General features: G+C 58.8%; 2 protein-coding genes across 3 annotated transcripts; one reads left to right on the plus strand and one right to left on the minus strand.

Moving 5' to 3' along the window:
• Positions 1 to 2678: 2678 nt before the first annotated feature.
• On the plus strand, positions 2679 to 14939 carry STRA6 (signaling receptor and transporter of retinol STRA6). The gene is made up of 17 exons (XM_075159534.1): positions 2679 to 2803; positions 5248 to 5326; positions 5754 to 5839; positions 6006 to 6145; positions 6338 to 6504; positions 6669 to 6794; positions 7623 to 7690; positions 7834 to 7910; positions 8636 to 8697; positions 8972 to 9152; positions 10028 to 10103; positions 10174 to 10307; positions 11512 to 11629; positions 11826 to 11927; positions 12743 to 12906; positions 13443 to 13580; positions 13914 to 14939. The coding sequence occupies exons 1-17, from the start codon at positions 2679 to 2681 to the stop codon at positions 14090 to 14092; spliced, it is 2022 nt and encodes a 673-aa protein (XP_075015635.1). The 3' UTR covers positions 14093 to 14939.
• A 2722-nt stretch (positions 14940 to 17661) lies between these two features.
• ISLR (immunoglobulin superfamily containing leucine rich repeat) lies at positions 17662 to 22024 on the minus strand. 2 transcript variants are annotated; one of them, XM_075160539.1, is made up of 2 exons: positions 21943 to 22024; positions 17662 to 20416 (listed from the first exon to the last, which is right to left on the minus strand). In XM_075160539.1, exon 2 carries the CDS (start codon positions 20406 to 20408, stop codon positions 19158 to 19160), a length of 1251 nt encoding a protein of 416 aa, XP_075016640.1. In that variant the 5' UTR covers positions 20409 to 20416; positions 21943 to 22024; the 3' UTR covers positions 17662 to 19157. The 2 variants fall into 2 exon arrangements, with proteins under 2 accessions (XP_075016640.1, XP_075016639.1); XM_075160538.1 differs by lacking the exon at positions 21943 to 22024 and adding an exon at positions 21735 to 21764.
• Positions 22025 to 26637: the final 4613 nt, after the last annotated feature.

Genomic DNA, 26637 nt, shown 5'->3' on the forward strand with positions numbered 1-26637 from the left:
GCGAGAGGAGCCAGCGCCCACGGAGCAGGGTGGGGAGCGGTGGCCTTGCCCTGGCTGGGGATGCTGATCCTGCTGAGATATTGGCCTCTCCTCCGGGACACCAGGCTTTGCAGCCTGGGCAGGAATAGGGGGGTTAACTCTTCCCTGTGCTGCGGTGAGGCTGAAGACCCTCATCACATGCTTTGCCCCAGCTGAAATGTCCATCCGCCTTGCCCTCCACGTGCCAGCGAGGTCTCTGCTCCAGCACAGCACCAGCCCTCTTGGCCAGGGCAATTGGGGTCCGGGCTTGGTTGTCCCCACGTCACACCATCGCTCATTCAGCCTTGTGCTGCCATGGCTTGCCTGATGGTGTCCAGCAGATGGGTTGGAGGCTCTGAAGCACCTCCTGATTTCTCCAGACACCTGTTTTTTCCAGATGATGACCAAGATGTTGCCACCCTGCTTGGTGGACCACAAGAGGGGACCTTCCCCTGGAGCAGGAGAGCATCCATCTCCTAAAGATGAGCGAGCTGGGCTGGAGGATTTGAAGATCACCTGGTGCTGGGACAGTATTGACCCACCTTGGTCCCATACCCAGCTAGAGATACGTAGCAAAGCCCCGGGGTCTGGGTGTGCGTGATACTCCGAGCAAGGATGTGCTGGAAGGGGAGCTGACACACCACCCGGGGAGCTTGTCAGCTTGGTCTTGTGATGTTGCTGCCCAGCCCGGCGCGGACTCAGGCTGCAGCTTGCCCGGTGGGGCTCCCTGACGGCTGTTACGTGCCTCTCGCTGGGATTTTCTCTCCTTTCCTTCCTGCTTTTCTGCGGCCGCTGTGTCCCAGGCAGCTGAAAATCAGGGCATTGGCAAGGTGGCATCTGCTGGCTTGTTTGGAGGCGGGTCGTATGGGGCAATGCTGGTGGGTAGGTAGATCTTGCTTTCTGCTGGTTGTCTGTCTTTGGGTGACCCCATGGGGAGGTGAGAGGGGCGCGGGCAATCCCACGGTGGCTTTTGGAACTGGTCCTTCATCCGAATACTGCTGGGCAGGGGCAAGAGCATCCCCAGAGGGATGCTGCCACATGCCAGGGCTGGCATGGCTCGCTTTACAAGCCTAAACCCCAACATCCAAGCCCTGCCAGCCTTCGGTGACCCCATGGGAGGGGAAAGGGGCTTGCGGACGTGCGTGTGCGCTGCCGTGAACTTTACAGGCTCCTTCTACCTTTTTACGGAGTGCTACATTCCTGAGAGGTGAGGTCAGAGCAGCTTCCCTCGCAGGGGAAACCAAGGGATGGCTGGAGAGTCGATGCCTTGAGGCTGGGACATGCGCTGGGTGGGTCGAGGATGGGGTCTGGGGTCCGTCTGAGTTGGATGCTCGCCCGGGGCTGATGGGGGTCCATCCTACCTCTGCTGGAGCCTGCGCTGGTGGGGAGCGGGATGGTGGTGGCACCCTGACGTGGACCAAATGCTGGGGTGGGGGGGACCTGCTTTCTAGCTGAGTTTTGGTCCTCTGGGAAGGGAGGTGAAGGTCCCAGGTCTCATGTCCTGACCTAGAGGGAGTCCCTGGAGGGGACCTAAAACCTGGCTGGGGATGTGATATCCAGTGGGGAGCATCAGGCCATGGGGCAGCGTGGCCATGGTGGTGAGTGCCACTCGTCTGTCCCGAGACAGGGCTTCCTGCAGAGCCACAGCCCTGATTTGGGGAATCTCTTTGAAGCTGGCGTGCTATATCCATCACGGTCCCTGGCGAACACCAGCTGTACAAACAGCAGCCCAGAGCAAAGCTGCCAGCTCAGTCATCCATCTCCTACCTGTCCCCTCAGAGCCACCGAGCAGCCCTGGGGGGTTTGGTGATGTCCCTGAGCTGTGGGATGAGGTGTCCCCAGGTCCTGGGCTGGTTCCTGGGGCTTGGAGGCTGCACTGAGCATTTGGGGCTGTCTTTGGGCACTGCCTTTCCAATAGCGGTGCTAGATCAAGCACGTTGCAGCTTGTGCGATGTAGCTCTGGGACAGCAGTGGAGGGTGTGGGGCTGTCTGGGCCAAAGTCATCAAAAAATAACGAGGAGAAAGAGAAATGAGAGCTTGTTGGGTCTGGCACCGCAACAAACCCTTCTTCCTTTTTATTGCTACAAAGGGAGAGGGGCTGAGGTTTCCTCCCGAGGCTGGGGGAGGCTGGACGCTGTGTGGGGCATCTGGTGGCACAGAGGGACATTGGGGACAGGGGTCACGGGCTCCCCAGCCGCGGTGAGATCTCATCCCCACTTTGCCAGCCAGCCTGGTGCTACCGAGCCCAAAACTTGACCCTTGCGCCAGTTTTCGAGTCGTTGGCGTAAAAGCTGTTAAACAACCCAAACAAAGGCTCCGAGTCTATCAGCATCCCGCGGCGGGCAGGGAGCGGCTGGGGGACGATTAGGTGTGCCCTGAGCGCTCGGGTTGTGCAGCGGGGGGGGGGTTCATCCCTTCTGCCTCCCTCTGAGTCCCAATAAAAGCTGGATCCTTGGAGGCACAGCTGGATTTTGAAAGCTCCCGGTCCCCCGCCCAGCTGCAGGAGTGACCTGAGAAGATAAAGTCTCTTGGCTCAGTGCCTCCATCCCTGCATTTCCAAGAGCCCAGGAGGACCCACCTTGGGAAAGCCCGGTTGCTTTCTGCCTTTGGCTTCCTTTCACCATCTCTCTCCAGCCCGCGGAGGGAGGAAGGAGACAGCCATGGCAGTCAACGGCTCCGGTGGGATGCATGATGCTCCGCTGGACAACGGCTTTGCCGGCACAGACGACCTCGTTTCTGACTGGTACATCTACGAAAGCATGGAACCTGCCGTGCCACAGGATGAGTAAGTGTCCAACCCTGCTGGCGGGTGCCACATGTCCCCCTGTCCCTGCTGGGGTCACCCTGGGCAGCTGCCAGCCTCCTGCCCGGCTGCTCTATCCCTTTTCTGTAAAGCAATGTTCCCTGAGCAGCAGAGCCAGGATTTATTCCCGGATGAGCGGGAGGTGATTAAAAAGGCTTGGTTTGGCCCCCTAAAAATGCTTCATTTCCTTAGGGTGCTTCTGGCAAGAGCTGGGGTAAATCCCACAGTGGGCACCTCTGGTGGTTACACTCCATTTTGCTCAGCCTTCCCCAAAATGCAAAGTCAAGTGCACGGTGTGAACCTGCTGCCCTGACCCCAGGGCCCCCAGAACCTTTGCTGGGCTAGAGAGGGCTGCTCCGGCCCCATCCTTCTGGGTTTGAAGACATCCTCACGATGCAGCCTTGCGAATCTGTCCCCTGCCTTCATCCCAGCCCAGCTCTCCGCAAGCAGCTGTGCAGATTTTGGCTAGGGGTGAAGAGAGTTGGCAGCGTACCCCGATCTACTGGCTGGGATGCTCGGCCGGGTCCCTGCACAGCACGACGACCCTGAACAGGTTTCCTACCTGCAAAATAAGGCTGAGCATCCCTGGGCTTGCATGGATGTCTTCCTTCCCCACCCCAAATTGGTGTATCAGTGGGTCTTGTAAAGCCTATTCCCTCTCCATCCGTGATGATCCGCACTTTAACTGAGCGTACTCCCAAGAGCAGCGTTGTGTTTGACCCGGGGACGGGACCCCAGGGCCCAATCTCACAGCAAGGACCCGGTGCTTCATGCCTTCCTAGCTGAGCGCCCTTCCCAAGGACAAGAGAAGTGCTATAGGGAGGGGAAACTGAGGCACGGAGCAGCGGGGCAATTTATCCAAGGTGTCCCACAAGACTCAAAGCTGGGCATCCCAAGGCCCATCTATCAGCATCTATTGTCCCTCTGTTGACTTAGTCCTCTGTAGGTGGGTTTTACGCCGCTCAGTTGACTGATACCTAATCCTGAGGGCAAGCAGGAGGAGATACCAGCCGTGACCAGCCCAAAGGGTTCCTCCTCGTCCTTAATCTTCTGCATTGCGAAACAGCCTTTGAAATCTTACCCAGCCCCGGTTTCCCCATGCAAAGGCCCACCTGCATGACCCACACCTCTCCTAGAAACCTTTGGGGTATTTTCTGGGTGTCCTCCTTTGTAGCAACCCATGGTGAAGGGATGGAGGCAGCACCGGGGGTTTTGCCCATCTGATGGCTCCTGGATGCTCTGGGTTTAGATGCTGAAGCCCTGGTGATATCAGAAAGGGTTTTGGTATCCCTGTGCTCTCAATCTTGTGAGTGGGTGCCCTGGATTTCCAGAGCCTGGATATTTTTGCACAGCAGGAATTTTCTGGTCTATCCAAGGCCAGCCGTTGGCAGAGAAAAAAAAAGCAGAAATCAGAGCTTTGCTAAGGGCAGCTGGTCCTATAAGGTCTTTTCTGGCAGGTTGGTGACAGCCTTGGATGCCCGAGAAATCCTAATTTCACTGTCGGACCCTTCCCTGCAGCCTTTCTCATGGGAGCTCTGCAGCTGGTCTCCCGTCTCTGCCCACCCCACCGGCACCGTGGGGTTTGGGACGGCACGAGGGCTTGTGTGGGGTTCCCCCGCTGCGAGTTACGGGGCTCAAGGGGTTCCCCCGCTGCGAGTTACGGGGCGCAGGGGGTTCAGCTCCCCGGCACAGGGATTTGCTGCCCAGTGTTGGGTGAAGGTGGCTGGGCACGATTGCGCCTGGCCTTGGGGAGAGGCGGAGGGCTGCGGCAAAGCAGAGATTAAGGGATGTAATGGAGGCCAGAGAGCGAATAAATAAAGCAAAGCCTGGCACGCCTGCTCGGCCGGCCTTGGCTGGCTGGGGGATGTGGACGGATGACCCCGTCCCACATGCACCTAGCCCGGGCAGCCGTCCCCCCAGCCCTGGGGCTGGTCCCTCTCCCATGGGAAAGGCGTCGAAACACCCTACAAGGGGTCTCCAGCCTCCCAGCTGGCATTTAGTAAGTGCAGTGCCGTAGGAAGCAAGGAGAACTGCTGCGTTGCAGGCTGCATCCCTTGAAAAGACAGAGCCAGAATGGATACGGGTGTAAAAGAGGTAAAGGGGGGGGTTTCATCCTTCCTCGCTGATCTCCTGTTCAGCCTTGGCATCCCCGTCCGTGCAGGGAGGTCGCCCAGCCCCAGCTTGGGGCCACTCCCGGGTGTTCTCTCTCTCACTTGATCATAAAGTCACCTCGTGCGTGTGACTTCACCCCTGGTTATCCATGGTTGTGTAACCCAGCTCTTCGGAGGTTTGCCCCTTCTCAGCAGCAGACCAAAATCTCCGCTGCTGCCGTGTACGTGGACATTACCCCAGCATCTTTGCTTTGCCCTTTTGGGACTAAATACAACCACGCGTGATTTTTTTTTTTTCCCCTCCCCTTTTTCTAGCATGTTTCCCAGCGTAATCCCAGACTGCGACCCCACCATTTCTCCCAGACTCTATCACATCTGCATGGCACCCGTCTCCGTAAGTACCTGCCAAGTCCCGCGGGGTGGGTTATCTGCCCTGACGTCGTATTTGCTGTCCCCCAGCTCGGGTCATGCCCATCTACTCCCAAATAGCAGGTCTGGGCTCTTCAGCTTGAGCTGGAGCGAGGTTTGATGCTCTAACAAGGGACTGGCACGTCTCCAGACTTTGTTTCGTGCCTGTAGTCAATGGAAGGCTTTGATTTATTTTTATTTTTTCCCCAGCATGGTCCCTCTGAGGCTTTTAGAGCCCTTAATTCATCAGAGCAGGTTGAGAAGTGCCTGTCCCTGCTTCAACCGTGGCTGGATTTAGGGTGTTGGATGGAGACAGTATCTCTGTGGAGGCCCCATCACGTAGCAGCATGTCCGAGCCCCCCACCCAGACCCCCCCCATGTATTTATTGCTCCCTCGATTGGGTTTCTGGCAGCTGGCCGTGCTCGTGGGCTTGTCCTTGCTGGTGAAACGCAGGCGTCTCCACCGGAGCTGCTGGAATGGCATCCCGGGATTGCTCAGGTACCCTGGCCCTGCACCCCGGTCCCCAGGGTCCCTGTCACCCTGCAGCCAAGCAGGTGGAGGGATGCTGAGGTGCAGCATGGGATAAACCAGCTCTGGGGCAGAGGATGGTGGGGACAGGGTGCCCATGACCTGGTGTCAGGCTCATCCCTTCCTTGGCTTGCAGCCCGGCCAACTTTCTGGAGGAGGAAGGCAACCAAGGGCTGGTGGCTGCGGTGTTTGGCATCCTGTTCTCCTCCCTGTGCGTGCTGGTCTTGGACAAGGACCCTCTGCCGCTCATCGCCCACTCCTCCCAGAGCACCCGAGGTAAGGCGAGCACCCTCCCAGGGTACGGCGAGCACCGTCCTGGCCCATGGGCACCACGCTCCTCCTCACCCAGGAGGCACGCAGCTTTGGGTGGCATCACCTGAGCAGCCTGGTCGCTCTGGTCCATACTGAGAGCACTGCCTTCTCTTCCCTGTTTTGCTCTCCCTCCTCTCTTCCCACCATCCCATCTAGAGTACTGGAAGATCCTGGCTTTGCTCTACTACCCTGCCTTCTACTACCCCCTGATCGCCTGTGCCACCATCCGACACAGGGTCAGCTACCTCGTGGGCTGCCTCCTCTCCTGGTGCCACTGCCTGGTCCACATCTGGCAGAAGGTGGATTGTCCCCAGTCACCGAAGGTACTTGTCCCACCGCCTGGGGAAGGAGCGAGGAGGCTGGTGTGGCCCAGGGTTGGAGGTGGCTTTCTCACCACCTCCTTGAAGTGACATTAAGGTGTCACCTGCCCAGGACTAGACCCCCAGGCTGGGGTGGGCTCCCGTGTGACAGCTCTGCTTCTCCCCAGATATACAGGTACTACTCCACGCTCTCTTATGTCCCCATCATCCTCTGCCTTGTGCTCTTAAGCCTTTGGTATCCAGCCCTGCTCATCAGGAGCTTCACCGGGCAGGAGGAGACCTTGGATAAGGAGGTAATGAAGATCCACGGAGTGACTCGGGGGGGGGGTGGCAGCATGGGAGAACCCCTTGATGGACCTGAGTGGTTTTGGGAGCTCTCCGTCTGTCTGCCTGGAGGACTGGGAGAACTGGGGTGCTCCCAGGGCACTTGTTTCCCACTTTGCTCCGGCACTGGGAGCTGCCTCCCCTCCGTCCCTCTGACGGCACGGGTCGCGGCTTTGTTTATCTTGCTGGATTTGAAGAGGGAGTGAAAAATCCATCTTTGGAGTAAACTCCTTAGTACAAGAGGCTTAAGGCATCAATGCATCCCATTCAGGCCGGGACTGGGGTCGCCTTGTTTTCCAGGCAGGCTGGATAATCCCTGGCCCTTTGGGAAATGCTGAGCTTTGTTAGGAAGAGAGGAGGAAAAACCTACTTCAAAAAAAAAAAGCCGTCAGCCCAAGCGTGGACTGAAGTGACCCCCAGGCGCTTGCTGGGAGCTGGCTGGTGGTGATGAGGGTTTTCGGCTGTCCTACCGGTGCGCCCGGTTTTCCGCTGCTTTGTTGATGGGAGTAAGGCAGATTTATTTCCACCTTTGCAGTGTTGGAAGATTTGCTGCCAGCATCGCTCCAACACGTTCGTTATCCAAACGAAGGCTGGGAGCCCATCACCTGCATCCCGTTCGGAGGGTGCTGCGGGGCATCGTGTTAGCGACGGGTGGGCGGATGGGGGTAGCAGAGCAAGGAGAAGGCTGCCGGGTGGGCTGCAGATGCTCTGGCCCCCCAAAAGGCAGAGTCACCTCTCCCTGCCCCTGAGCGTGTCCCTGTGCTCAAATCAGGCAACTTATCGCTGCCTTCCTTAAGGTTACAGGGCGAGGTTATTACAAGACGTACCTAAAGGCTGTCCTGTCCAAACGCCCTCGGAAGGGGAGGTAAGGACGACACCTCCCCGTAGCTCTGCCTGAGCAGTGGGCGCCTCTGCCAGCCCTGCCTGGCTGCCCGCTGCCTGCAGCGGGGTCAGAGAGGGTCCCTCCTCCCCAGGCACATGCTTTTCACCCTCTCCTTCCTCCTCCAGCTCCACGAAGATAGAAGAGAACATCCTATCAAGGGTCCAGACGTATTTACGCTCCTACATCTACGCTCCCGAGGAAGGTAGGCTGCGGGCAGGCGCGGGCTGCGCTCTTGGCTGCAGCAGCAGCTCGGCAAACCGGCTGCCTCCCCCTCCCCGGGGAGAGCAAATGCCTTTCCTGGCTCCTTCCCCCAAGCATCTGTGCCGCGGCAGCTGCTGCCTGCCGCACGTGCGACGCCTCAGCTTCGCACAAACTGTTGCGGTTTGGGATGGGGAGCTGGACACCCCCCCCCCCCCCGCCACGGGGGCATGGGTGAGGCAGTGAGGTTCAGGCATGGATTGTGTTAATATTGCAGCCTGCTGCTTAATAAGGCTACGATAAGGGAATAAAATCTATAAGTGGATAAAATCCCTAACAGCCCAGGAATGGGGAGCTACTCCTCTGCCCACGCAAGAAGCAGGGGCTGTCCTGGGAGGTGGCACCTCAAGGGACGCGGCTCCCCATGCAGCGGGCACCGGCTGCTGGCACTCGGTGCTGCGGGTGCACGAGGTTTTATGGGCTTGCGGGAAAAGAGGATCAACAGGAAGGAAATCCATCCAGCCAAAGTACGGAGAAACCGCTCCCAGCTATACATCCTTGCAGGATTTCTCGGGGGAAATCCCAATTAATATTTGACCGCCCTGTTCCAGTGAGCTCTCTCCCAGACGTTTGCTTGGGCTGTTGGGTTGGGTGGACCTGCAGCCTGCTTCCCCCGTGATCCCACATCCCAGCTCCTCTCCAATACACCCCTCCCATTCTGCCTTACAGGTTTCCGGATCCCGCTGAAGCTCGTCCTGTCCCTAACCACGGCCGTGATCGCTGTCTACCAGGTGATGCTGATGGTTAAATGCCGAGCAGAGCCCCCTCCCTGCCTTCTCGGCTGTGTCCTCTCGAGGCAGAGGAGCCCAGAGGTCATTGCCATGCCACAATTTTGGCTACGGGGATGGTATTAGCGTGCCTCAAGGTATTACCATCCCTCGGCTGAGCCGCAGCAACCGGCCATGTGCTTCCAGGGCTCAGCGAGCCTTAAGTCTTTAAGATAAGGCGGTGGCTCAGCAGCGGGATGCCATGAGCCGGGGCTCACGTGGCACCGCTCCCTCGCAGGTCGCCCTGCTGCTCCTGGTAGCCGTCGTCCCCACCATCCAGATCGTGCGGGCGGGGATGACGAAGGACATCGTGGTGTTGTTGGTCCAGTTTGGCTTGGTGCCTTCAGAGAGCCCGGCCGTCCCAGGTGACATGGAGAAGGAGCTCAACACCGTCAAGTACTACCTGTGGTCCCTGGAAGGTGGGTTCCCAGCCAGGTCCTGTATCCATAGGTGGTTTTTGGAGGATTTCAGAACTTAACAGAGAGATTTCTAACCCAGAGGATGGTCCAGGAAACCAGTTCTTGATGGGACAGCTTCCAGGGGGACTTAAAAACCAGCTGCCGAAGCCGCAGCCGTGCAGACATGAAAGGTGGCCGCGTGAGCCTGGTGCCGTGCCAGGCATCTCCGAGTGGCCGCCGCGTGCCAAGACGGCGAGGCAGGGAGAGCCGGCAGCACCGCGCTGCAGATGCTGCCCTTCGGCTGCGGGCTTTGATATGTGCTGGAATCGAGCAGATGGCCCCCGGCCCCCCGGATAATTGAAAGCCCTGGATGGGGGGGTGCAGGGAAGGCAGGGGTGCCTCCTTCCCTCCACAGCAGTACCTTGGGGTACCACCAGCCAAGGGGAGCCCTTTTTGTGGCTTTTCCAGAGTCACCAAGCCCCTCTCATCCTCTTTGTTTTCCTGACATCTCCATCCCTCCTTCCCCCCTCTTGCTTAACCTCCCCAGCATCCCCTTTTCTGAGAGCACCTTCCTAGGCTCTCTCCATTGCACTGCCTGCTTATCACGGCTTGCTGAATGATTTTTCCAGCGCTGAGCTAGCCCAACTCCTTGTATTTCCCCTGGCTGCTTGGCTTTCCCCTTCCCTTTCACTGTCTCACCAGCTCGTGCCCACCTGGGAGATGGAGGAGGGTCTCCCTGTATCACAAAGGGGGTAGGGAGGGAAACTGAGGCACGGTGCCCCACTGGGGGGGTACATCCATGCAGCTCCATAACTCAATGCTCCTGAGATACATTTTACAATAAAATCCTGTTGCTGGGGCTGGCCGCAGCCCTGACCCGGCCGTCTCCTCCGCAGTCTGCTACATCTGCTCGCTGGTGCTGTGCTGCCTGCTGACCTGCGCCATGCTCCTGAGGACGCTGGTGATGCACAGGTACGGTGTCCTCACTCCTCCGGCCTTGACCTTGTCACCGAGCCGGGATACAGCTGGTCTCTCTCCCCAGGAACAACCTGAAGGCGTTGTACCAAGGGGCCGTGCTGGATGTTTTCTACAAAGCCCATATCCTCCGCCCGTCCCGACAAGCCATCGTCTGCTGGATGAGCTTTGCCGCCTTCCAGACGGCTTTTGCCTGCCTGGGTAAAGGGGGCTGGGGGGCAGGAGGGAGCGGGTGGGTTCTGGACCCCCACCTTGCACAGCCTACCCCGGGCTTAAGCATCTCTTCCCCCTTTCTTGGCCCATTTTGCAAAGGGACGGCTGCGAGGCTTTTGTTCCTCTTTCCCCAAATACAATCTGTCCTTCTGCGAGGAGGACCATTTGCTGAACACCAAATGGTAGGGAAGAAAATAAGGAGGGGGGGGGGGGGAACCGATGACTCGTTTTGGCTTAAGCCCAAATATTTTGATTTGAGAAGCTGTCGCAGCATCTCGTGCAAAGGACTGTCTGTCTCCTCCGGTCCTAGTCTTCACATTCCGCGTGTCTTCCCCGGCACGTCCTGGGTCTCCCTGGCTGGAAGGGCTGGCCACCCCATGGATGGGTGGAGGACATCAAAGAGGGTAGAAATCCTCACCCCACCATGGTTTGGAGACATTTTAAATTCTCTCTGCCCCATGGGAGGTGACTCTGGGCAGTGATGCATGTGCAACACCCAACCATATCAGTACCCCAAGGCTGCGCAGGAGGGTCAAGCTGAGGGTCCAGGGGAGCGACGGAAGGACAGGGGGTACCACCAGGTCTGGTGGTGACCACCCCTTGGGAAAGGGGACCTATTTTGCAGGCAGATCAGTGTGGAGGTAGGAGCTGGGGAGCGCCAGTCCTTGCACCCCTTTGCCAGCAAGGAGCAGCTTTCCTTTGTCCACCCAGTGCTCGGTGCGTCCCACCCAGGGCCGGCTGCATCTCACCCTGCTGCCGTGGATCTACCTCCTGCTTAAAAAGGTGGTAAACGACTTGGTTTTCAAGTCATTAAAGCAAAGCAGCGGAGGTGAAACACAAGCTCAAGCACAAGGAACCACAGCCGCTGCTGATCTCGGTGTGATTTATGATTAGAAATCACAGCTCAGGCTGAATTTTATGATGAGGGATCATAGTTGCAGCCCCGAGTGATGGCTTTTCTCGGCGGGGATAATGTGGGGAGCGATAAGAAAGGCTGAACTTGTAATTAAATCCTGTGCGGAGCATTGTGTTTGGAGCGGGGGAGGCAGGTAAGGATCTCGCAGGCTTTTTGTGGGATTAAAATGAAAGACATGCTCAGCAACGAGCACAGGTTTGGGGAACAAGAGCAAGAACAAGAACCACTTCTCTATCCTCCCCTGCCATGGTTTCTTTCCCCGTGTCTCTCTCCCAGGTCTCCTCATCCAGCAAGTGATTTTCTTCATCTGCTCGGTGGGGTTTACCTTCCTCTTCGTCATCCCGCTCCAGTCCGGCACAAACACGCACCTCTTCAAAATAATTCAGAACATGTGGTGAGCGCTCGCAGCCCTCGGGGAGGGATGGAAGACCCAAGTGGGTGCCATGGCCGTGGTGTGTTTTGGGGTACTCTGTCAAGGGGAGGCTCTATTTTGGGTTCTTTCAACTTTGCTGGAGGTTTCTGCTGCCTGGGATGGTGTCTCATGCTTGGGACCCTCCTGGTGTCCAACCTACCTCTTCCCTCCCACCCAGGCCCTTCTGGTTGACCCTGGTTGTTGCCGTCATCGTGCAAAATTTGGCAGCTCACTACCAATTCCTGGAGCAGCATCCCCTCCGGAAGGAGCTCACCAACAGGTATGGGGATGTGGGGGGCCTTTGGGGCAGAGCTGTCCCTCCCAATTCCAGGACGCCGGGACTGTGTTGGGTTTACACCTGCCTCTGATGTGGTATCCTCTGTGCCGTGAGCTCAAGGGGGAAAGCCTGTGGGTTGGAGGGGTTTAAGTGGCTCCATGCTTCCAGAGAGGTTTCTTTAGATGCTTTAGAGGGCCATGGTCCATTTACAGCTTTGATTTCAGTGGGGTGAAGCTGGTGAGGTCTGTGCCCTGCTCCACCACCCCCATTTGCAAGCCTCAGAGGAAGCCTAGATCCCTCAGGATCGGCTGGACCAGTTCAGATGCTGCCAGCAGATGTGGTCCCTCACTCATGCATGGTGTCACTGCCTAAGCTGCCTCCTTACGCTGAAGACCAGGGTGACAGATGGATCTAGGTCCAGCCAAGGCACTTCCATCACCTCCATCACTTGCCCAGCATTGCGGGGAGGCTGCTGTAGGCTCTTCTGGCCTCCACAGGAGCTAGCGTCCTCCATCCCAAACCACCATACTCACGATTTGTCTGGTTTCTAAATCTTCAAGGAGAAATGGAGACCCTATGCGTGCTGGAGGCCAAGTTTTGAAGTCCTGACAGTGCACCAGGCTGTCTCGTCTCCAAGAGCCCTGAAGGGTGTTTGCTTCTCTCCATGGGATGGAGACACCTCAAACAGGGACCATGTCGGCTGGGAAGGGAGAGAAGGGTGGGAGGCTTATTTTGGCAGGAGGTTTCTCTGGCAGGGAAGGGCTGTGCTTCCCGTCCCGTGGTGTTTGTGTTCCTTACTCCTCCTTCTCCACCCACAGGCGAGCTCTCTACATAGTGACCTACCTGCTCTTCCCCATCAACGTCCTGGTGGGTGTCCTGGCCGGGGTGTGGAGGATGGTCATTTCTGGCCTTTATAACGCTGTCCACTTCTGCCAGCTGGACATCAGCCTGCTGAACCGCGGCGTGGAGACCTTCGACCCCGGTAGGACACTGGGGGGTCCCTCTGCAGCACCTCTGTGAGCATGGGGGCCCTTCTCCCACCATCAGGCTGCTGGGGGACATGGCCAGGGGCTACTGCATCATCTGGAGCTGCTGGGACCGAGGGTGGCTTCAGGTCCTCATGCTCTGTGCTCAGAAACAGGCAGGTGGGACCACGGGAGCAAGTAGCTCCTCCTGATGCCCACTTAGTCCTGCTTTCCCATCCGTCCCCAAGGGCAGGTGATGCCCTGCTGGAGACCCCTGGGCTTCCTGAGTGGCCAGACCACGTTCCCACAGGCAGCGGACCCTTGTGTCTCCTGCGCTAAAGGCAGCAGGGAGGAGACCTCAACCCTTCCTCTGCTTTTCCTGCTGGGATTTTGGGAGCAGAGCTCATCCCCAGCTCTGAAGGCAGAGCAGCTCTGGCAGGGCAGAGATGGAGCCCGGCAAACAACCCTCCTCTCTGCTCCAGGGCAGGAGAGAGGGGGGAACCATGAAGTCTGGCCCCACCACAGATGTTTACCGTGGGCTGTGTTCCTCCAGGCTACCACACTTACTGCCACTATCTGAAAATCGAGGTCAGCCAGTCCCACCCGGTGATGAAAGCCTTCTGCTTGCTGCTTCTCCAGCTAGCCAGGCCAGAGGGGCCGCCGGGGCTCCGGGCCAGCAACGTGGAAGAAGGTGAGACCTTCCCACCACCATCCGGGGGGATGCACGGCCATCGCGGTGGGGTGGCATCGGGGTCTCCTCTGCAGGTTTGCTGCTCCTCTAGAGATGCTGTTGGTGCCTTGGGGTAAAGGGACCATTGAGGGTTGCGGTTTTGCTGCTCCCTCTGCTTTTACACCACCTCCTCTCTTTGGTGTGTGACCACCTCCATCCCAGGAGCTGCCCCGTTCCTCTGCCCGTGCAAGGGGAAGCTCATCTGCTTTCACCCCAGGGTGCAGCCGGCATCTGGGCAGCCCCAGCGAGGGGGAGCTGGGGCTGAAATCGTTCCCCCCTCCCGTCTCTTTTCAGGCATCCAGCTGATGCAGCCCAAGAAGGCGCCGCCGAGCAGAGCCAGGTTCAAGCAGAGCCGAGCCCGGTGGTGGCTGGCCTACACGCTCCTCAACAACCCCTCGCTGACAGCTTGCCGGAAAACCGCCCTCTCCGACCCCACGGCCAACGGCACCCAGCTCAGCCCCCCCAAGCCCTGACCTCCAGAGAAGCCCCCCACCTCTCTCTGCCTCCCACGCACGCTCCCGTCCCATCCCATCCCTGTCTCCTGTTGACTCTGCTCCTGTGCTGGCAGGACTTTTGGGCACCTCTTGCCCCTCTCCAGCCTCCGGTCCCTCTCCAGTGGTGATGGGGGCTGATTTTTTAGCTCTAGGTCCATGCTGAGCTACTACCAAGGTCCAGAGGTGAAGACACAGCCAAGGCAAATGGGTCACCTCCAAGCCTCATCTAGATGGAGAGGGGTTGACGAGCCAAGCTAAAACCTTCAGGCATCTCAGAAACATCTTCTTAACACTTCTGCAACGAGCCCACCAGTTCTCAACAGTTGCCTTTCCAACACACGGCAAGGCAGGCACAAGTCCCCAGCACCAGGGCAGTAAGGAAAGAGGGAGAAGGTGTGTGTGTGGAGGGATCCTCAGCCAGACTGAGCATGAGGAGCTACCTGCATCTCGGTGTGGTCTCCCTGCGGAGAAGGTCCCCACTGCCAACCCCATCCGCAACTTCTCCCTTTCAGGTCTGATCCTGGCTCTCCTCGGGCACCGTACCTAATCCTGGGACTCTTTTTTTTTTTTTTTTCTCCCAATATTGTGAAGGCTGAAATCCCCATCTGCTCTGCTCTGGGCCATGAGGTTGCAGAGCCATTTGTTTTCTGCTCCCTGTAACTCTTGTCCCCTCGGTGCCTCTTGCTGCCACCCTGTTTTGTTTAAAGCCAGCAGTTCCCCAGGGCCAATGACCCTCCGAACGAGCTGCGCTTGAATCCATAGAAAGCAGTTTTACACCTCGCTTGGACAAGCCCAGTCGGGGAAGGTTAATAAATCACATACCTCATTCCTATGCTCGGGATGTGCTTGGCTCTTGGCCGTTCCCGAATAAGCCAGACCTGGCAGGAGGGACATGAGGACTGTCGTAGCCGTGTCTCCGGGTGATGGTTGGGACTGACTTTGCTCAGCAGAGACTTTGTGGTAGATCTGCTTGACCTGGGGCTGTGATGGGACCAAATTGGTGATCCCCCTCCCCACCTTAGGGAGCAAAGCTGATCAGTTTGCTTTCCCATCAAAACGGTTGACCCCTAAACCACAGCTCCCATGAAGGATGGGAACTGAAACAGGATGTTTTGTGGCTAAAGCACCGAAGGTAGGTGTCCAAGGTGTTGCTGGATCACCTCTTCCCACAATGTGTCCCTTGAAAATCCTGCCTTCGGTGCCTGGAAGGAAGCCCGGCATCAGCCCGCCATTGCAGGTAGCAAGCAGGGCTCTTGGTAAGTTGTACTGGTGGCTCCTTACTCTGCCATCTCAACACCATCTCAAACACCTCAGCCTTGCTAAAGCAGGTGCCTTTGAGACTTTGCAGCCCACCCTGCACGGCGCAGGGCTGCTGCGCCATCCCCTCTGCTCGATGGGGTCGATGCGGTTTGAGCCCCTCGCCCCCGGGGATCTCCTTGGAGGTGAGCAGACCTGCTCTTCGTAGGCTTCCAAGGACCCCATGCCCTCTTGCTGGGGTGCTTGCAGCACCATCGGTGTGGTTTTGGGGGTGAGCGAGGCTGAGCCCTGGGCTTTGGGGTTTGCCTGGAGTGTCCTGGCATCTCCCCTGGGTGCCTTCAACATTGAAGCTCCCTGGGTGAGAGCCAGCCCCCTCCCCAGGAGCCCGACCCACTCCCTTTCCATCCCAGCAAAGAGAGGAAGGTCCTTGCCTTCATCTGCTGCCTGCAGGCGCTGCCCGAACAGCCACCCGGTGCGCTTGGATGCTCAAAGCCCTGTCGCATCCGCTGCCCTGACCAACACTGTTTTAATTGTATTTGATTAGTCTAGCGCGCAGTACAATGTCACCGAACCGGGTGACAGCAGTGGCACCGGAGGCAGATCTGGGTCATTTTCTTTTTAAGACAGCAGGAGCCCAAGGCGCAATTCCTGCTGCTTTCCCAGCTCGGGGCTTTGCCTGCTTGGGTTTGCGCGTCTGAGCACAGGAGAGGTGCGGTGCTGGCGGGTGCTGGGTGTCCTGCGTCTATCGGGTGAAGGGATGCCCTAAGGCAAAGGCTGCGCCTTTCCCTTGCAGCCCATCCCAACGCATCTCCAGCCTCCCAGGCGCTGGGGCTTTGAAGGCAGCCTTGGTAATCCCTGACATCTTTCGCAGCTCTGGGACATGGGTGGAGCTGGATTTCAGCATCTGTTTATGCAGCCCTGCCCGAGGCTTCCTGGAGATGTCTTGGCAGGCGGCGGGCTGTGGCCGAAGTGCGAGATGACAGCCCTGGGAGGAAAGCAGGAGGTGGCTTCATTGATTTGCTTGTTTTCTTTCCCTTTGATATAAGCAGGGTGCCCTGGGGGTGAACTGAGCTCCTCTTCCTCATGGTGGCTTCTCACCTCCTTTCTAAGCCCCCCCGAACATCAGTACAGCCATGGGATAGCTCTGCATCCACAGTCCTCCACCCAACCTTGAACTGATGGGGAGGAGGTTCAGGGAACTGATCTGGCTGAAAACTGCCCTTAACAAAAAAATGCCCACGGGGGGAATGGAAATTCAGGTCTGGGTCATGCTTTGGCTTTGCAAACGTGAGGGACAGAGAGGAGCTGATGGCGGGTTGTGGCATCCCAGACTTGCACCGGCCGGTGGCCGTGGTGGGTCTGATGATGCCAAGCGTGGGATCACCTGCAGCATCCAACCCAGGAGCCGCGTGGCAGGGTGCCCTGTTTGTTATGAATGAGAGATGCTTAATATTGCTAATAACTTGCCATAAAAGCTGTAAGAAAACTTGGCGAACACGGAGGAATTCACCTTTCTGGCAACAAAACAGCCACGCACCAGCAAAGCCGGGGGCAGCAGCGGCTCTGCAAGGCCAGCAGAGGCTTTCAGGCATGGCTTAGGGCTGCTGGGAGCCTACATCTTATTTTTTATCCTTATCCCAGCCTCCAAACCCTGTTCCCAACTGAGGGTGCAGGAACAAGCTCCCATACGCCCCTATTCCCAAGCAGGCAGGGAGGGGAGGACCCCGGCTGAGTAAAATTGGTGTTAAAAGTTGTATCCTACAAAATGAAACCGAAACTCTCGTAGGGGCCGTGATGTTTTTCATCCTTTCTGCCTGTAATGGGAAAAATATGTGTCTGCTTGTTAGCATCAAAGGCCGTTCGGGCGAGGAGCCGCCGGCTGTTTCTGGGCTGTTTCTGCCTGGGGACCCCCGCAGAGACCTCGGCGCCGTACCCGGACGGTGTTGGCGTGTGGCAGCTCCTCGGCTGGCTGGACACTGAATCACGGGGCTGGAGAGCTTGTGTGGAGGCTTGAGGTTCCGGGACAGCTGCTTTTCAGCTGGTTTTGGTGTCGCTGCCTTCCCCTGCCTGCTGCAGGCAGCGATGTGGGGGGGGAGTTTTGGGTACCCCGTAAATGCATCCTCCCTCCAGGGTCGTCATGGGGGGATGCTACAGTGCGGGGAGGGCTTTTGGGGGAGCTGGGGGGAAAGGAGGTTGGTGATGAGTTGTGGTACCCTAGATGATGCTGGGTCTGGGGGATTTGGGGGTGCACAGAAGCAGCACGCACCAGCTTGTTTTAAAAAAAAAACACCCAAAAAAAAGGTATTTATTGCGCTTGGGACTTCGCTGTCCGTACAGCTTTGGTTATAAGGCGAGGGTGGCCGCAGGGGTCCATCCAGCTCCCGCAGGCGAGCACTGGCAGAAGGCAGGAGAGCCGGACCGCCCGTGCCTCGGGGTGGGGGAGATGGAGATGCTCAGCCCCCCCCCCGCCATGAGACAAGGGGTCCCTCAGCACCCCGGGGCAGCCGGGTATGGTATATATATCCCGCGTAGGAATGCTAAAGCACTTAAAGAAAACTGTGTTTATGGCTTATAGGTCAGCTCAGCCTCTTTCTCTCTCGTCTGGGTTTTCCCAATCTTTCTTCCTCCCGCTCCATCATACAGCCCCCGCTCGGTTTCCCATCGGAGAGGAGCGCTGGGAAGTTATTTTGGTCTCTTTGGGCTCAATCCCTCCCTGCTGGGGTCGGAGCCAGAGCAGTGCAGCTCGGTGGTTCCAGCCCAGCCGAGCGTTTTGGACCGCAGGCTTCAGCGGTGAAAGGGAAGGGGGGCAAAAAAATCGTAGAAGAGTTTGGGTTGGAAGAGACCTTTAAAGGTCTTCTAGTCCAACCCCCCTGCCGTGGGCAGGGACATCTTCAACTAGATCAGGTTGCTGCATCAAATCAGCTAAATCATTAAATCAGCTGCATCACGTCTGGGAGAGGTACTGAGGGTGGCAGGGCCTGATCCTGTGACATGCAGGGAGGGTGCAGGCACCCTGAGTGCTCCCAGCACCCACCCAGCAGGAGCCCTTTGTGCTCCTACAGGGACGAAGCCTGTGAGAAAGCTTCTCCTGCTCCACAAAATGGCCTGATCCAAGCCCACGGCCCCATCCAACGTGTCCTACCGTACCCATCCTGCTTACAAAGCACCATCATATCTCTGTCCCCCAGAGCCACGTGTCCGGGGAACCCATGCCCAGGCTATTCCCCCATTCTCAGACTGGTCCATCTGCTCCTGGTGCTTCACGTGAGGTTGGTGGTAGGAAGGATGCGCCTGCCCGGCCAAGGGCCCGGGCGCTGGTCACGGCGGGGATGTCATCTTTGGTGCCGCTGGACTGATGGGATCCTCTTTGTGAGAGATCCCCTCCCTGGTTGCGGCTGGCTGCTGCGGGTGGAGGAGGGCTCCTGGTGGACTCTGAGGATGGGTGATGGTCACCCTGTTGAGGGTGGACTTCAATCCTGCAGCCACACTTTGGTCTCAGAAGGGAGATAAGTCAGGAGGTGGCAGATTTGGATGCCTGGAAAGCGGCAGCACGGTGTGGATCTGCTCTACATCACCCGAGCTTGTTGGAAGCTCTCAACTAACGGAGCCCAGTCCTGACCCCCATCTAAGGAGGGGTTGAACTACCAGCCCTGGGCCTGAGTCTCAGCCCCCTCTGACTCCTGACCGCCCGCAGTTCCCAGAAGCTCAGCAAAGGCATGGCACTACGTGAAGATAAATGCTACAGAAAGAGGGGGAACCCCCGAGGCACCATTTCCTTCTCCCCCCTTTAACAGCAGAGAGCGATGCCCAAAGCCAGCAGGAGGGTCCCCAGGTGGACCTGGGGCACTGCTCCTCCAGCCCTGCTCTTCGACTCTCTTGGCATGTGGTAAACGATCACCAGCTTTTCTCCGGCACCGGAGGGATCCATTTCATCCCCCTTGTAGCAGCTCCGACCCCCGAGGTGGCTGGCTTGGGGGTCATCTCGAAGCAGGTCTTCAGCTGGATTCTCCGACCCAGCCAAGGCCACGTTGACCGAGACGTCCCGCGTGCCCACGTCATTGACAGCGAGGCAGGTGTAGATGCCTTCATCCTCCTTGCTGAAGTTGGGGATGGCCATGGTGCCGTTCTTGAAGACCAAGAAGCGCTCCTGGCTCTGCTTGACGTTTCCATCCCGCGCCACGTTGGGCCCGTTGATCTCGACATGGCGGCTGGAGGTCTGGATCTTCCACCTGATCTCTGGTGGGGGGCTGCCTGCCACGCTGCAGTGCAGGGTCAGGGTGAGGCCGTCGTACATGACGGTGTTGTCCAGGTTGGAGAGGTAGGTGAGCTGCACGGAGGGAGCAACGCAGTGGTGGTCGGGGATGTCCGTCACCGCCCTGCCCTTCAGCCTGCTGGGAGCCACGCACAGGGTAGACCCCCCCTTGGTGATGGAGACGGAGGTGTTCTCAGTCCACTTCTTCAGCCAGAAGACCTTGCAGGAGCAGTTGAAGGGGTTGTTGAAGATCTGCAGCTGGGACAGGGAGGGCAGGTTGTCAAAGGTGCCCTCGGCCAGGGTGGTCAACTCGTTGTCATTGAGCCAGAGGGAGCGCAGGTCCTTCAAGAAGCGGAAAGCATCCCGGGGCAGCCCGGTCAGGCGGTTGTTGTTCATCTTCAAGATCTGCAGACCACTGAGGTTACGGAGGTCCTGCCAGGGGAAATCCGCAATCTTGTTGTGGCTCAGGTCCAGGTTCTTCAGGTGCACCAACAAGGCGAAAGCCCCCGGTTCCACCACCCCAATCTGGTTGTAGCCCAACCACAGTGACTGCACTTCGGGAACCTCGGTGAAGGAGCCCTGCCCCAACCAGCCGATCTTGTTGGCCGACAAGGTGAGGATGGTCACGTTGGAGGACAATCCTTCGGGTACCTCCTGGAGATCCTTGTAGGCGCACTCAGCCAACAGCCGTCCGTTCTTCTTAGTGGAGCAGGAGCAGGCGCTGGGACAGGCCAGGCAGGGCCCCAGGAGCGTGGCCAGCCCCAGGCAGCAGAGCAGGGGCCTCATCCTTCCTCCTGGGAACAGAGACGGAGGGTGAATGAACAGGACGGGTCTAGCCGAAATGGGGATCTGCTTTTTCTTGCCAAGTACTGAGAGGAAGCAGCAGAAGGGCGAAGCATCCATGTGATTATCCCCAACACTTCAGCTGGAAAAGGCTGTTTGAAATATTCCCTAATCTGAACAAGGCATTTCCTCACTGAGAGCAGAGCCTTCGACTACCTACGTGAGCGGGGAACTTCCCCCTAAACCCTTTCCTTCCCCCACTAGAAAATGCCTCTTTTTGATCTTTGATGAAATACCAAGCCCCCGGGATGCTGTTTCCCCAGATTTCGGGATGAAACGTGGGAGTCGGGGGTTCAGAGTTCACCCTGCTGAGGCTGGAATTAGGGGAAACGGAGCAACCACAGCTCTTTCACAACCAGCCTTCCTCTAAACCACCAAGTTGTTGGGATTTTCAGCACGCTTTCAGACCTCAAACCAACCCCCCACCTCCATATTTTTCCATGTCATGGAAAAAAACAGCTTCTCGAGTGCTTTTTCTCAGCAAGAGAGTGTGGGGTCCCTGGCTGCTGGAAGTCTTTAGAGCGAAATATTTCTGAGCTAACTCCTTACTCCCCTTCTTCTTGCCTCGCAAGGGGGACTCTGCACGCTCGGTTCCCGGCGCCTGGAAGCTTCGTCCCACCAGGGAAGAGGTTAACCGCGGCTCCGCGAGGAGCTGGCAGCGAGACCCCTTTGTCTCTGCCTTGTAGGCAAGTTTTGCTGCTCCTTCCAGTCCCCAACCCTGCCATTCACAGCGGGGGGGGGGAGACATTTTGTTGGCAATGGAGAGGCTGAAGAAGACCTGCACAATAACTTGGGGGGCAGGGGGCAAAAGGGTCCTGTCCTGCAGAGATAGACCACCCCCAGGGCTGGGGTTCAAGGGATGGAGAAGGAGCCCCGAGGGCTCTGGGGGTGATGGAGGGGTGAGAGCCCAGCAGTGCCAGGGCGGGGGGTTCCCCTTGGCTGATGTATTTAAAGCCCCTGACTGGTGTAATTTTGGGGTGCCCCGTATCTGTCCCAGCCCAACCTGCCCGGCGAAGTGTCGGTCCCAGCTTGCAGGGGCAGATCCCCATCACCCCCACCAACGCGCTGCGGGATGCAGGGGGGGGGGGCAGGGCTGGGGGGGCACCCCCAGGGCAACACCGGACGAGGAAGGGGGGTGCGTCCCGCCGGGACGGGGGGGTCCCGCGCCGCTTCAGCTCCCGCAGCACCCCTCCACCTCGGCTCCCTCCCATCCCACCCACCCCCCTCCACCGCCAGCATCCCCCCCCGGGGGGCCCGGGGCGCAGTTACCTCTCCCCACCGCCTCTCCGGCTGCCCCGCGGGCGGGGCGGGCCGAGGCAGCCCGGGGGCGGTGTGAGCAGGGCCGGCACGCCGCATACCAGAACCGTGAATAACCATCCAGCCCTCCCTCCCTCCCTCCCCGGCCCGGCCAGCTCGCTCCTCCCGTCCCAGCCCCGGCGCCCCCCGCTCCCCTCCCCGGCCCCTCCTGCCCCTTCACCGGCAGCTTCAGGGGGATGGAGCCCGGTCGCCCTCGCTCCTCTGGAGGGGAGGGAAAAAGGGACCGCCGGTTCCCTCGGCCCTCGTCGGGCTTCTCCTCCCCTCCCCGTCCCCTGGGCCCTTTTGTTTTCCATGGCACCGACCCACTCCCGCTGTCGGAAAATGGCTGCGGGGGCCCTTCCTCCGCCCGCCCGCCCGCCTCCCCCCGGAGCTGCTGCCGGAGCCCAGCCGCGCCCGGCCCCCCCTCTGCCCCCCGAGCTGGGGGAGCATCCAAACCTCTGCCTCCCGGGGCACCCCAGCCCCGCATCTGGGGGTTCATCATGTCCCCCCCCCTTGTAGGGGACGTCGGGGGGACAGGGCGGAGGGTGAGAAGTTTCTGGAGGACATGGAGAGGCTGCTGGCCCATGAGTTGCCTCTGAGAGGGGGTGAAAGGCTTCGGGGTCTCGGGGGGGGGCAGGATGCCCCCGCTGCAGGGCTGTGTGGGACCGGGGCAGGGTGGGAAGGAGGGTGGGTGGGTGCCCAGAGGCTGCACCAGGGTGGCAGGAGGAAGGAGGACGAGCCGTCGAGGTACAGGGAGGTCACCCAGAACCATCTCTCTGCCCTGCAATAAGCTGCTGATAAAAGCTTTTAAAAGTAGATCATGGGGCATGCCTGCCCTGCAGCCGCCATCCTCCAGCCTGGCAGGACCTCAGGCAGGGGTGGGCAGCCAGGACCGGGATGCTGAGTGGTCCTTGCTCCCTGCCCTCCCATACTCATCCGCTGGCCAGACTGGGGCATCTCTGGTAGGAAACCCACCTTATGCTGGGCTGGCGTTGGAGCAACGCCGTGCGAATCGCCTGGAGCGTGGAAGCACCGAGGTGTTGCAGAGGTGCAAGGACCTCCAGCCTGGAGCAAGCCAGACCCCCTTTGGTAAAGGTCCTGAGCATCACCAAGGTGGAGTGGGGGTGAGCTGAAGCCCCCCGGCAGAGCTTCAACTCCGTGTATCCCAGCCACAGCTTGCTATCTTCACACTTGGGCTGATGCCGCTGCCTCTGAGGCCAGGCTGTGAACAGGATTGGGGTTAAAAATAGCGCCGTGTAAGGGAGAAGGGGATTATTTTGAATCTAGAGCAGTTTACTGGGCAGGCTCGCAGCGTGGCTGCCGCAGGTCGTTCAGGCATGCCGGGTGAGCTAGGGATTTTCTCCATGGGGCCCAGGACCTGCTTTACTTGTGGGGGCTGTCACTGCCCCTCTTGGGTGTGATGCTCTCACGGGCAGGGCCGGCATGGGGGGTTGCTTCCTGACGCCCCCGTGGGTTGATATCGCTGGTGCCCATCACCTCGGAGCAGGGCAGGCTGATGTCCGGCTGGAGGCGGGTGGTCCATCAGCCCCCCGTGCTGTGAAGCACATCTTGAACAGCTTCAGAGCCTGTCTGGGAGGGTTTCGGGGGCTCTGAACCAGTGGAGGATGCAGAGCGGGGGTGGCTGCAGAGGACCAGGCCTAATTCTGCCCACTCGCACCTACGGAGCAGATGAAAGATGCTGCTCTGACCACTTCTCTGACCCCAAAGTCCATCTGTGACCCCACCGAGGCACAACCCCTTCAGCGAGTGAGGGCTGTAGTGCTGCCGGTGACCGTAGCGCGGGGGACACAGCGATGCTCTTTTCCCTTGATTTTTTGATCTGGGATAAGAGAGAATTTGAGGATGGAGGGGATGAAAGCTTCTTTATTCTGAGGCTGTCCTGGGCAAAGGGTGCCAGACGCCTTCCCACAGTTTAGGTGACACCATAAGTGTGTGACAGCCCGGGCTGCGTGGGTGCGAGCTTGTTGTCATCACGCGTGGGCATGTCCCACTCAACCCCCCGGGCTGGTGACTCTGCAGAAGGGTTAATGCCTTAGGAGGGGCTGAGCCACCCTGCCGGGATGCTTTAACCCTTTCCAGGAGAAATCCTTTCCAGGCACCCCCCTCCCCGGGACATGGAGGGGGAGGGAGGATGCAGAGCTCCATCCCTGACCCCTTCTTCTGCCTTTGGGCTCTGGGTGCTAATTAGTGCCCTCCTGAAAAGGAGCAAATCCAGCGCGGGTAGGTAGCTCATCACGGCAAGATTCCCTGTAGATATGTTAGGCGGGGAAATCTATTACTCTCTAATTAAACAGAGGCAGAAATGATTGTTCTTTTTCTATTCCTTATATGTTTCTAAGCGTGAAACTCAATTATAAGTGTATCAGCAGAAGGGGATTTGTCTACAAGAGGGAGTCTCTGTTTGGCACGGGGTTTTAAAAGCTGGAGCAAACACCTGGGCTGCTGCGGCAGAGCCTCAAATTCCCAGGATTTGGGGGATTTGGGTGGGCACCCCCCTGCCCGCCCGCCACCTCTTTGCGTGCCAACCTGCTTTGTCTGTCTCCCCCACGCTCCCTGCCGCAGGAGAAAGATGCAGAGGCCGGACTTAAAATAGAAAGCCGTTCTCTGGAGGATGGAGAAACGAGTGTTTGCTTGGGGGGGGATCTGCTGGGATGCGGAGGCTGCTTTTGGGGAGGGCGAGGGGCAGCAGTGGGGCCTCAGGGGCCACCCGTGGGTGCTGGTGAGTGGATGACCATCCCCACACGACGGCGGGATGCCGCCTCTCAAGCAGGGACACTAGGAGGGCATGTGGCTCCGTAGCTCCAGATAAGAAAAGCAATCAAAGGCAGCCTTAAATCTTCACCGTGTAATTGTGGGCTTAAATCATCAGTGGGAGGAGAGGGGAGTGCGCCCGGCCGGGCTGGGGACGGGGCGTAAATCCACCGGGCACCTTCTTAGCACCCCCGGTCTCAGGGCTGGGAGCGCTTGGGGACCAGGGTGACACTAACCCCGTCCTGCCCCCGGCACGGCTCTGTGGGGTGGCACGGTGCTGGGAATATAGTCCTGTATGTACATACATACAGGGGGTGTGTAGGAGATCAGTGTTGGGGGGGTGTGTGCACAGGGAAAGAACATGTGTACATGGGCAGTGTGAGTATTTAGCGTGTATTTGTACATATATTGAGCATACATATTGCATGTGCATAGATACACAGGGTTTATATAAATTGTATGTATATATCGTATGTATTCTTACTGCATATGTATGTATATAGTGTATGAGTATTGGTATGTGTATATAGAGAGAGTGTGTATGTGCTGGGGGAATTATTGTTTGTATTTTTCTATATAGTGATTCTATAGAGAGTGTGTCTACAGACTAGATAACATATTTGGTTTATTATATTTTCATACATATGTTGTATTTACGTATATTTATGTTGTGTGTATAGACTGAGTACCTACGAAATGTGTGTGCATATAACAATTATTTGTGCATATACATAGTCTGTATATATATAAAATGAGTGTATACAGCATAGATGTGTATATATAGTGTGTGTGTATCTATATATATAGTATGTGTGTGAATTATATATAATACGCATATACATAAATACAGAAATATAACATATATACTCTATGCCTGCATGGTGTATGAGTAGAAAAAAAAAATATATGTATTTATAGCGTGTGTGTGCGTGCTTCGCCTGTAGCTGCGGCGATGTATCTCCGTGCTGTCTCCCACCTCCTCGGGGTCCCGTCGGCCGTGCCGGGGGCTGCACCGGGGGCCTGTACCGGGCTGTACCGGGGGCTGTACCAGGTTGTACCGGGCTGTACCGGGCTGTACCGGGCAGAGCCCGGGGGCAGCGTGGGGGGACCAGGCGCAACCTCCCCCTCGCCCCCGTCAAGCACGGACCCGGCTCCACTTTCAATCCCTTTTATTGACTCTTTCACAGACAGAAACTCGCAGAAAGGCGCCCGCGGCTCCCGCCGGCCCCGGGGCTCCCGGGGACCGGAGTGCGGGGGGACGGCGGTGGCGATCCCTCGCCTCCCGGGGCCGGGCCCCCCCGCCGCCCGCCCGCCCGCCCGCCCGCCAGCAGCACGGGCGCGTCTACGGCACAGACACTTGGCTACAAGGCTACTCTACCCAACACACATCGAGGGGTCCCGCCGGGCCGGGGGGGGCGGGATGGGACCGGGGGGGGGCGGGGCGGGCCGCCCCCGCCACCCCGGGGACCGGGCGGGGGGCGCGGAGCTGTCCAGCCCCGCCGGGTGCTGAACGGCGCACCGGGGGGCGCACCGGGGAGCGGCGGGGAGCGCAGCGGGGAGCCCCGGCACCCACCGGGCAGCAGCAGGGCTCGCAGCCCGGCACCCATCGGGGAGCGGGGAGGGGATCGCACTGAGGAGCCCTGGCACCCACCAGGGAACGGAGAGCACCGCTGGGGAGCGGCGGGGACCGGGGAGCCCCGGCACCCACCGGGGAAAATAGGGATGCACCGGAGCGCGATGGGCACCCACCGGGGAGCGGTGGGGACTGGACCGAGGCGCGGCAGGGACCCACCGGGAAGCGGCGCGGAGCGGGGAGCGGGGAGGATAACGCCGAGGTGCGGCGGGGACTGCACCGGGCTGTGGCGGGGTTCGCACCGGGGCTCGGCGGGGCCGGACCGGGGAGCGGCAGGAACGGACCGGGGAGCGGAGGGGGACTCACCGGGGACCGAGGGAGCGGCGGGACCGGACCGAGGAGCGGCAGGGACGGACCGGGGAGCGGAGGGGGACTCACCGGGGACCGAGGGAGCGGCGGGACCGGACCGAGGAGCGGCAGGGACCCGCCGGGGACTGAACTGTTTCCAGAAAAAAAAAAGGTTTTGGGATA

Source organism: Calonectris borealis, chromosome 11, assembly GCF_964195595.1.
Source record: "Calonectris borealis chromosome 11, bCalBor7.hap1.2, whole genome shotgun sequence".
NCBI lineage: Eukaryota > Metazoa > Chordata > Aves > Procellariiformes > Procellariidae > Calonectris > Calonectris borealis.